The 11,046-nt window shown below is 36.2% G+C and overlaps 1 protein-coding gene and 1 long non-coding RNA gene across 7 annotated transcripts; one reads left to right on the top strand and one right to left on the bottom strand.

The window, feature by feature from the left end:
- The first annotated feature begins 508 nt into the window (after positions 1 to 508).
- LOC145586673 (uncharacterized) lies at positions 509 to 3,790 on the top strand. Of its 3 annotated transcripts, none has more exons than XR_014101016.1 (4): positions 509 to 784; positions 914 to 1,040; positions 1,859 to 2,062; positions 3,472 to 3,790. It is a non-coding gene; the product is annotated as an uncharacterized LOC145586673 (long non-coding RNA). The 3 variants fall into 3 exon arrangements; XR_014101006.1 differs by having other exon boundaries at positions 509 to 815; XR_014101010.1 differs by having other exon boundaries at positions 509 to 815; positions 3,468 to 3,790.
- Positions 3,791 to 7,611: 3,821 nt separating this feature from the next.
- On the bottom strand, positions 7,612 to 10,461 carry LOC145586505 (double-strand break repair protein MRE11-like). Of its 4 annotated transcripts, none has more exons than XR_014100985.1 (5): positions 10,283 to 10,461; positions 10,116 to 10,188; positions 8,491 to 8,586; positions 8,011 to 8,198; positions 7,612 to 7,918 (listed from the first exon to the last, which is right to left on the bottom strand). XR_014100985.1 is itself a non-coding variant. In XM_081643386.1 (4 exons), the coding sequence occupies exons 1-3, from the start codon at positions 9,813 to 9,815 to the stop codon at positions 8,148 to 8,150; spliced, it is 315 nt and encodes a 104-aa protein (XP_081499512.1). In that variant the 5' UTR covers positions 9,816 to 10,105; the 3' UTR covers positions 7,612 to 7,918; positions 8,011 to 8,147. The 4 variants fall into 4 exon arrangements, 1 of the variants encoding a protein (XP_081499512.1); XR_014100987.1 differs by having other exon boundaries at positions 10,116 to 10,185; positions 10,283 to 10,460; XR_014100993.1 differs by lacking the exon at positions 10,116 to 10,188 and having other exon boundaries at positions 10,283 to 10,458.
- Positions 10,462 to 11,046: the final 585 nt, after the last annotated feature.

The following is an 11,046-nucleotide window of genomic DNA, read 5'->3' as shown; positions in this document are numbered from 1 at the left end:
CAATATGGGTACGTGGGGAGGTTGTCACCACCCCAAGATGGCACCGGCCCTTGTTGGGGCGGCACATAAGGGTAGTTCACCGGAGGAGTGACCTCCACTAGTGGAAAAATTGTCATTCGTAACAGGCTATTTGTAAGGGGCAAAGCTATGCCCGTTACATAAAATATATCCGTAACGGTCAAAATAACTGTCCGTTACAAATATATAATATTCGTAACGGGAAAAATATTGCCCGTTACGAATACTTAGTTATTTGAAACGGGCGAAATATTGCCCGTAACGAATACTTTATAATTCATAACGGACACCATGTGCCCGTTACGAATACTTAGTTATTTGGAACGGACATCATGTGTCCGTTACGAATACTTAGTTATTTGTAACGGACATCATGTGCCCGAATACTTAGTTATTTATAACGGACACCATGTGCCCGTTACGAATACTTGGTCCAGCTGATAATGAAAGCCCATTAGGGTTTCAAACTTTCACTCCCCTTAGCCGTCAAACCCCTTCCACTCATCCTGTCTCTCTTCTCCTCTCTCCTCCTCATTCATTCTCTCTCTCTTCTAGTCACTCAAACTGAAACATTAATTCACCACCCTTCTCAAAATATTCTTCTTCTCCAACTCTCCCACTAAAAACCCCAATTCCCAAATTTCTCCTCTTTCTCTCTCCTTCGAATTGCATCAACGGCAGGCGATGGACCCAATTTGGAAGGTCGGATGTTCAAGTCTCGTTACCTAGAAATGGACATGGCGATGATGTCATGATGATGATTCAGGTGAAGAAATCGCTGATATGTGTGGGATTTTGTACGAATCTCGTTACCCATATTAATTTATTTTTTTGAATTTTGATATTTATAGCTTATATTTGGGATCTAATTTGATATGATGCCTTTTTTTTTAAGGGATCTCAGTCACTAGTGGAAGGTTATTCTAAAGACTGGATTGGTGTTAATATTGATAATGAAGAATTGAAGGTCGTAGAAATGATGGTTTCATTAATGGTTTTGTGGTTTTTTCATTCTTTCTCAGGTTTGCATTTTCTCTCTACTCTTTTCCTCTCTTACAATTTTATTAGCTTATTATTGTTTTGATTTGCAATCAAATCTGATCTTTACTTGTGTATTGATTTTAGTTTGACTGTATTTTGACTTTGTTTATTCAAATTGTGGTTGATTCTATGCAATTTGATTGATTTTAGCTTTCAAATTTGATGAAGTAGATTAATAGACGAAATTTTCAGGTTATGGTTTTTAGATTCGACAACGTTTTATGGTGTAGTCCATGTTCAACGTTTTCATGTTGATTAATTGATTCAATTTATGTAAACTTATTGTCTATATTGTTTCCAAAAAAAAAAAATCTTATTGTCTATAGCGTTTTGAGTCTTCATGAATTTGCTAATCAAGCATTAGTCCTTGTTTTAAGAGATCATATAGTAGTTTTCTATAATTCTGACCACCCATTGACCATGTACAAAACTTGTATAAACAATTTAACATTAGTTCCTGGTAGTCCACTAACTTGGAAAACTTGGAGCAAAATAATGAGGCTTACCTAATACCCACCCATGTTTCAACTTAGAAAAGTAATTAAAAGCAGGCAACTAACATAATCTCACAATAAGTTCCACGTGGATATCTTACAAGCCAGCCTTGGACCCAACGATCATCATTAAATTGTACAAAAAGAACATGATGATTTAGCAATGAATTAGCAAAATGGATTAACAGCTTGGACTCAATGTTTCCGTTGAATTATTAATTGATTATTGTTTATTGTTGTTGCTGTTGATGTTGTGCTAGGGAGTGAAATTCATGGTTGAACTTAAACTATGTTGTCTTATGCAGTGGACCCAGAGAAGATGCAACCAGAATTGGTTCTCCTGGTGTTGTTAGGCGTCAAGCTGTTGATATCTCTCCACTAAGGCGTGTTAATCTGGAAATCTATCTTCTTACTACTGGAGCTCATGAGAGTTCTTTCATGAACATCAAGACCATTGCCGAGGGCCTTGGTGATGAACTCATCAATGCCGCCAAGGATTCATCCAACAAGTAATTTCACTCTACCCGTAACCACTGTTGATGAATTTAAAAAATCATTAATGTTGCTACTTGGGCTTTAGTCAATAAGATGTCTGTTTTGATGAATGCTCTATTGTTAGTTGTGTATGCTCGTTGATGTATGTGTGGGAAACTGACTAGCTGTACAGTTTTTGACATGCTAAATTCAATGTTGAAATGTCATTGTTTGAAAACTGTAGTATTTTACTGTATGTATTCTAGCTTGAATTAGTAGGGAACTAGGGAGTAGGGATAGATCAAGGTGCTAGGCTGCATTATTTCTTATTGGACTGGTTTCATGTAACGTCGTAATTCTTAAGTAATTGCTTCATGAGCCATGTATTAATGCTACGAGTATAAGATTATATGGTAAATTTACTCTCTATATTTATTTTTTTAATATGACAAATTTACTATAATACCAAAGCTTATATGACCAATTGACTCTGAATCCTAGGCCTTTGATAGTGCAATATGGTATGAAATGAACAACTTTATCAGGGGATTTTCTAATAAATCTTTCTACCATTATTCTTTAATTTTTTTATAGTGTAGGATGATCTTCAAAATTTCAGGTTATTAAGTTTCAATGTAGATATTTTTTATTAGTTGTTTATATATTCAATTTCACGAAATAGTGATGGTAAAGTAGAAATATGTATGGATTTTAATTAGTTTTTGTCAATAATTTTAGTATTGTAAGGTTCTATTGGTTTTAATCCAATATCCTAAGCTTATTATTAATAATGGCTTATTGATTACTGCAAATTTCAATGTTTATTTCAGGCAGATTTGAAGTATATATTGGTTTGAATAAAATTGTTTTTCAATTGGGTTGATTTGATTTTTATTCCCCCCTCCTCTTCAAGTCTCTTGTATGGTCTTAATTAGTTTTCTACATGTTGTACTCCCAATTAACCTGTTATGCTTAATTTACTTTCATAATTCTGTATTGTTGAGAATGATCTTTTTGTAGGACTTGGCTTAGCTCACATTTCTTCCCACTGTTGTGTATCAATATTAGTTTAGACTTTAGAGGATCATGCGTCTCTAAACACATAGCTTAATTAAGTTCATTTAATGATTTTTTTTATATGAAAGCACATGAAAAAAGTTGGACAATTGGTTGGTAACTACAAGTAGACAAACTGAATTAGTAATTTGCATGATAAGTGATTTTGTGGTAACTGTGTAACCCTTACTTTATTTTCCCTTGGTTGTAAAGTGATAACTAACTTGATTTTACTTTATCTTTCTCCTCACTTGCCTTGAATATTGTACTACAACCTAGTTGTTCAAAGCAAATCAGTACACTTTGTGCCATATTTCCTGTTGAACTCGCATTTTCATTTGATATACTTCATCCATTCTAATAGTTTAACCTTTTTTTTTCAAGTCAGTTTGGACAGAAATCATGAATCGTTGCTAAAAAGGGTGGACGATATGGCTGTACAAAATTTGTTAAGCAAGCTTCATCAAGACAACATAAAATTCTATCTTTCAAGTTCTTAGTCTACTAAGGAATATAAACTTGTTTAAATTTTCATGTTGTATTACGGAGTATTATTTATGCAGTAGCTTTTGACTCATGTTAGCGAGTTGTTGTAAAGTCAATTTGGACATTTGTGAAAGTTGTATTATTGATTTTATAATTAAATATTGATAATTTGTTTTTTGAAATCAATTAAATATTGATAATATTAATTAAAGATTTGGCATCATAGCATGTTGGCAGTATCACCTGCTGCATTTTTTTTTTTAATTTGGCTTCAATTGTATTTGTAACGGGCAGTCAAACAGTCCGTTACAAATAACGGGTCATTTGTAACGGGCAGTCAAACAATCCGTTACGAATAACGGGTTATTTGTAACGGGCAGTCAAACTGTTCGTTACAAATAACGGGTTATTTATAACGGGCAGTCAAACTGTCCGTTACGAATAACGGGTTATTCGTAACGGGCACTTGAAATGTCCGTTACGAATAACGGGTTATTTGTAACGGGCACTTGAAATGTCCGTTACGAATAACCCGTTATTCGTAACGGACACTGCCCGTTACAAATAACACTAGTTATCCGAAACGGTGGCATACGTAACGCCCGCTGCCCGTTACGGATAGGCCTTTTTTGCCCGTTTTGGATAGCTATTTTTCCACTAGTGCTCCCCCCTACACACACTAGCTTCATATAGGGCGCTAGTTTGAAAAGACAAAGTTTGATGGTTCGAATACATACCTTGCATGCTTAATTGCATGCGCTTCATATGCTCACGCATAGCCTCCATCTCACGGAGATATGCATCTCCTTGGTTGTTTTGTTGGTGATGTTGTTGTCTTCTTCTTCCTCTTTGTTGCGGTTGTTTTTGTTGTTGCTCTTATTCATCTTCTTCATCCTCACCACCTTCTCCTTCTCCATCCTCACCATCATGCTCATCATCATCATCATCGTCCTCATCACCATCATCCTCCTCCATAACATTCTCAACCCTCCCGTCATCCTCGGGAATCCTCCAAACAATCCTAGCCTCTCGAGTGATTGAGGTGGCAGCTGGGTTTGGGAGCATACAATGGTGCACATTTCGCACTAGCCAAGAGTACCCACCATTTCCCTTAGTCTTAGAAATGAAGCGCAAGGTGTTAAGTTGCTTCATATCAAAATACATGTCTTCACTCTTTCCTATCGGAGTGCAAGACCTCAAGAAACGCTCTTGCTTGAAATAATACACCAATCTAGTAATCATACCACCACAATGAATCTCACCCGTCTTCTTCCCAGTGGCGATCAACTTACAACAATTCATGAGAAGATACCCAAAATTCAACCTTGGCCCCAAATGCGGCCTTGTAGCCATCCAAAGCACCAAGATCACCTCCCTCGAAAGCTTCCCAAGATCTTGCTTACTAAACACTATATACCCAAGAATCCGGTGGAGAATACGAAGAGCCGGGTGAATGATCTCGCTAGCAAGCGATTCCATAGAGTCAAACGACTTCTTCCTAGATATGGCTCTTCACCAAGCAACCTCATTGTATCTGGTCTTGTGAAGGGCAACCAAGGGCTCAAAGATGTCGGTATTTGGGTTGAAACCAAGGGCTTTGTTGAATTCCGCAAGGTTCATTGTATGCTTGGAATTGAAAAGTTGAAAAGAGATGATGTAGTCGGTATCCCCCGTCATATTAAACTCAAAGGTGGAGAAAAATTCAATGCATGGTTCCAAATAAGTTTGGGGGGATGACTTTACAAACTCAACCAAACCAAGATTACGGAGCAAAATGTGAAGGTCGGCATCAACACCCAATTTTTCCATATCCTCGGGAAAATAGTTGCGGGACGGTCTAAATTTCCGGGATTTCATTTTATTATAGATAGGGGTGTGTTTAGCTCGGTTATGAAATTTGAGAGTGGGTAAAGGAGGAGGTGGGGCATTATCTTGAGTAGTTTGGGTTTGAGGGGGTTCGGTGTTTGAAGGTTGGCCACGAGAGGATTGGCCGGGTGATTGGTTTGAACTTCTCTTGCTACTCTTAACTCTCCTCAGCAAATCCATAGTTCACAAGACCAACCAACACAATATTTAACACTACCGCCAACGTGAACAAACCTCCGTTCACAAGACCACCCAAAACCACCACAAACTACAAAGTACCTGTTACAAGCAACAAACAACCAAAAATCCAACAACAACCAACAATATCAACAATCTATCACAAAAAGAAGCACAAAAACATCCAAAATAATTCCAAAACCACCATACAAACAACCAAAAACAACATACTCAAGCTTAATCAAGGCCACTCACAACCAATGCATAAAAATCAATTGAAATTGACAAAAATAAAACAAAGGTGAGAATTATACCAAGATTGAAGACTCAAAGCAAGCACAAAACCGAGTAGACTCGAAATTCCCGAAGAAAACCACGAGAAAGAAGAGCAAACTTGATGAAAATGGAGTATGAAGGAAGTTTGGATGAAAATTTAAGAGAAAATAAGGGTGAATTTGAGTAAAATTGAGTGAAAGAGATGATTTGGGGGTTAGGTTTGAGAGGAGGAAGAGAGAGAATGGGGAAAATTAAGAGTGAAAGGGAAAATAAGAGAGGAGAGAGAAAGAGAGAGGAACCGGGTCTATTAAAAACCCAGATTTCCGCGCCCGCTCCAAAACTTCCGCGCCCGCGGAGAGACCGCGGAGAGTTTCTGGAAAATCCGAAGAATTCATACCTGGCCTAGGGCCGCGCCCTCTCTAATTCTCCCGCGCCCGCTCCAATACTGCCGCGCCCGCGGAGAGACCGCGGAGAATTCCTGATCCAAATTCGAGAAAATGAGCCGCACCCTCTCTGAATTTACCCCGCGCCTTCTCTATTGCACCCGCGCCCGCGGGGCAGCTGCGGAGACCTACTAATCCGATTTCCACTATTGAAAGCAAGGGCACCCGAGGCCTCTCCAAGCCCGCGGGGTGCCCTCTCTTCTGCACTCTAAAACCTCTTATCACCCTCAACAAACACATTTAGTCCATATATGATGAATGAAGGCACCCTACAAAACAAACCAAAAACATAAGGAAGGGTAAGAGCAAAAATCAACAAAAAACCAAAAATAAAAGAAAGAAAGGAAAAGAGAGTAAAGGTGAGAATCCGGGTTGCCTCCCGTAAGCGCTTTTGTTTAACGTCGTTTGCTCGACGTTTACCACCCCACTCAAGGTGGTTTGAAAAGAATCATTTTATGAATAAGACCAACAAACACTCCATCAAAATATTTCTTAAGCCGATGACCGTTAACCTTGAAAGAAGATGAGGAATCCAAAGGAGAAATCTCCACGGTGCCATTAGCAAAAACATCTTTTACCAAGAAAGGACCACTCCATTTTGACATGAGCTTTCCGGGAATTAACTTCATTCTCGAGTGGTAGAGGAGGACTTTATCACCGAAACAAAACTCCTTCTTCTCAATAAGCTTATCATTAGCTTCTTTGGAATGAGCTTTGTAGGTGCTAGCCCAGTCATAAGCATCAAGTCTAAATAAGAAAAGAAAAAGAAAGAGGTGAGAATATACACTAACTCATCACTACCAAAAGCGTGTTTTTTGGACGATTATTAGGCATTTTGTCGACACTTAAAAGTGTCGGAAAATTATTTCTCGACGCTGCTAAAAAGCGTCGAAAAAACGTGAGTCGAGAAATTTACTGGACGCTAAAAAGCGTCGCAATTCTCGACGCCTTTTGTTGTCCAAATGTTTATACGAAGCGTCGAAACTTGTATCAGTTCTCGCACTTTCTCAAGTTTGGCGACGCTTTTTCTTGTCTATAATCACAAAATTGCGACACTTTATTTTGTCCTTAGATTCATATATTAGTTCTCCTATATTTTTCAACGCTTTTTTCTGTCCATATTTTTAAATTAAGCGACGCTTTTTCTAGTACATACTATATTTAAATGTATTCAATGTGGAGAATATTTTTTCCAGCAGAATTAAAATTCAATTCAATCATTGGAACTTAATATAGCTATCTAGCAAGTATCATAGTTGAAAAAAAATTTAAAAGAAAAATTTATTCAAATTAAATTTTATTCATAATCAAAGAAGAGTACAACTTGGTATATGTACAACACAGTGCCAAATACCATTATATTCTGACATGTTTTTATCTAAGCCAAAATGATAAAATAAAGGTACAAATAAATTTTTTATGTATCACTAAAATTGGTGTGAAAAGCCTCCACGATTGGCTAACCATGATCAGATCATTAACCTTGGCATCATCAGGGGTTGGGAATAGAAGTTGTTGTCTGAACCTTTTGCTGGACTAGCTATCTCAAATAGAAACACAACTTAAATTATCGACGACAATGTACTTCTGCATGTAAGAGTACAGAAAAATTGTTAAACCAACATAAGGCAAATATCAAACTAACAGAAAATTACAGCAGAATATTAGCAGATAATTACATCAGGTATTGATTGCCACTCTCTTTCTCATCGTACATAGGAAATGATGCGGGCATGCAGCCTTCCTAGCAATATTACTGCTTTTCTCGAATTCTTGTATTGCCATACCTTTAATTTGATTCATGCTAATGGAGTCATCAGACTTTCCTAATCAGGAAATGATGACAAACAATCTTCAGACCTTCAATCTGCAAGAGGGAGAAGACATTAAGATTGCATACTGTTGCTAAAAATATTCGTAACATCATGCAAGATACAAATATACTGAAGACTCACAATTATAACAAGCGAGCTTTTACTAAATACATATTTTGATCACAAGCCCTTCTGAATTCTTATTAAATATGAAAAGTCACAAACAAGTCGCATCTATATTATAAAAAACATGCCTTTGCATCCAATTACTTCTTTAACAGACTCAAAATACTTTCCGAGAAATTAAGAGAAAAGGAATTAATTTGTCTGTGCTGCAACCCATACCACTCCAGTAGGATCATCATGATTGCCATGATTTGTGAATACAGGTAAGCCAACATTGTAGTAAGGGTCCTCGTAATTTACATGATCTGACCAAATCTGTAGAGCAGAGAAACACATTAAACTATCAGACATACATGCAAGAGCTCACAACCAAAAATAATAGTTGTAAAGGGTCCTAAGATTCACAACTGACAAATTGCCATCTATGCCTTTAACTTTAGTACAACACTCTGATAGTCAGTAGCGCACTACCTAGAGATGAAATGCTCAATAGACCAAGTTCTCATCACTATCATATTGATAAGTTTTCAATGGTGGAATGTGAATCCCTAACACCATCCATATTAAAATCATTCAATTAGATTAGAATACAACAAAATATCTCTTGGGGAGTCCCATACAATACAAGGCTTCCCATGTTGTTCATATCTCCTTCCTAATGGCTGTGGCCTCAGTTCAAGTCAGTCTTTTGTGGTAGTCTATGTATGATACAAAGAAAAAATTTTGAGCTTTTGCAAGCAGTACTTCCTATTTTTCTAATCTTATCAATGGTCATTCAGTTTGATTCTTGCACCGAAACATACCTCCATCCACCAGGCATGGTAACAACATTTTCATAATATAACTTCAATTTCTCTCTCAAAGAATATCTGGAAATCATTAATATTGACCCCAATCCAGAAATAGCCAAAATACACTTACGTCATCATCGTTTTTCAATGGATCTTTCCACTTATATCTCAAGACTACAATATATCTAACCCCATTTTTTCGAAAGTTGCTGAGCTAAGACATATTACAAGCAAGCAATAAGTTTAAATATTATTAGAAAGAATTTCATTTCTTTTTTCTTATGCATATAATTCTTTTTTATTTGAAATAAAGTTAAGGACAAAGAAGTAGATGCATTCAAACAAAAAAAAAAATCTTCAAGGGAAAATCCACTTCCTTTCCAACACAAACAAGATGATGCTGGATTTTAGAACAGCAAAGCAACCAAGCTTTGAAGAAAACCCAAGTGCAATATAATTCAGGTCCAACATTCATCAATATAAAAAGACATAGATGTCAAATATATAAATCTCTCAAATATAGCATGGATAAAGATAAGTGCAAAACAAACCCCTGTTTGAAAAGTTTAAAGTCTGGTCACTCACAACTTGGAACTGCACTAGACGATCATTGAGGCAGTATTGACGAAGAATCTCCAAAGCCCTCACCAACGTTGACAGATTAATATTTTTCAAAGTGTTTAACAGATTACTATTTTTCAAACGTCTAATGTTTAACAGATTACTATTTTTCAAACATGCCTTTGCATCCATTTACTTCTTTAACAAATTACTATTTTTCAAACTATTTGAGTATAAATTTATACAAAATATATAAAAAATTAAAATGAAAAACTTGCTACTAAATTAGATTTTAATAGATTGTTTTTAAAAAAAAAAATAAAAAATGTTTTATTCACAACATTTTTACCCAATTGATATATCAATTAATTAACAACAAAATTCTCAAACCCTAAATCGTCAAAACAAACAAAATCAAACCTAAATATTAGAAATCGATGAAATTTATACTCAAACAGTTCGAAAAATAGTAATATAAAGGAGAGAATATACTCGTATGTAAAGGTGAGAATTGACGACTTCATGACTACGAATTCACAATCCATTACTCCTTTCTTCATCTCTTCTTCATCCATAACAAATTAGGAGAGATTTATCAGAAGAAAAAAGTAAGAAATTAAAACCCTAAAATCGAAATATAAAGAGTAATAAGATAATACCTGAAATATGTAAGACAATAGGCCAGTCGTGGAAGAAATTGATACATCTATCAAATATTCAAATCATCAAGCAAGAAGATTACAAACCAGATACAAAATTTGGATTTGCGGCGGTGGAAAGTAGATCTGGCATAAATGAGGGATTTTTCAACAGTGTTGAAAGCGGTAGTTTATCATCTTCCCTTTCTTTTGATTTGTGTGCGGCTTATCTAATATCTCACGTGCAGGACATGTGATATATCACTAAATCTTGACGCTTTTCCAAGTCTAGAAATTAGTTCAACCTAGAAAAGCGTCGCCAAACCACGGGATATATCATTTTACATTGATGGTAACCCACCAGCGTCGAGGCTATGGCGTCGAGATTCCACGCATTTTGTAGTAGTGACTCACTTTCGTAGGAATCACGATAGAGGAATAAACTAGTCGTTAATTGCTTATACCAAAATCAAACACTATTTATAAAATCCTAAACCAACCTAAAAAAAGTATAGGTAAGTATAGGGTCAAACCCAAAGGAGTTAGTTGGTGTTCTCTTTAGCCTAAATCAAGCTATTTCGGAGATTGAAGTGAGAAAATGGTTGGTGTTATGATAGCAAAATTAGACTAATCAATTAATTCAATAAGCTAAATGCTATGGATATTGGTTCCACATGCTAATTCAATAATCATGCTAATCGACAATTTCTTCGTTTGATTCAAGCGTTCCAAAGGACAAACAATAGTAGCAATCAAGAGAATTCAAGAGCTATCTCCTAGAGGCA

Source organism: Chenopodium album, chromosome 1, assembly GCF_948465745.1.
Source record: "Chenopodium album chromosome 1, dcCheAlbu1.1, whole genome shotgun sequence".
NCBI lineage: Eukaryota > Viridiplantae > Streptophyta > Magnoliopsida > Caryophyllales > Amaranthaceae > Chenopodium > Chenopodium album.
This window is presented reverse-complemented; position numbering and strand designations above follow the sequence as displayed.

What these genes read in the sequence shown, in the direction of transcription:
- LOC145586505 (XM_081643386.1), bottom strand. Translation starts at nt 9,815, where the DNA reads ATGGATGCAAAGGCATGTTTGAAAAATAGTAATCTGTTAAACATTAGA. An exon ending in GTCTAGTGCAGTTCCAAGTT is followed by an intron (nt 8,587 to 9,647) that starts GTGAGTGACCAG and finishes TCTGCTCTACAG; the next exon opens with ATTTGGTCAGATCATGTAAA. An exon ending in ATGATGATCCTACTGGAGTG is followed by an intron (nt 8,199 to 8,490) that starts GTATGGGTTGCA and finishes TCCCTCTTGCAG; the next exon opens with ATTGAAGGTCTGAAGATTGT.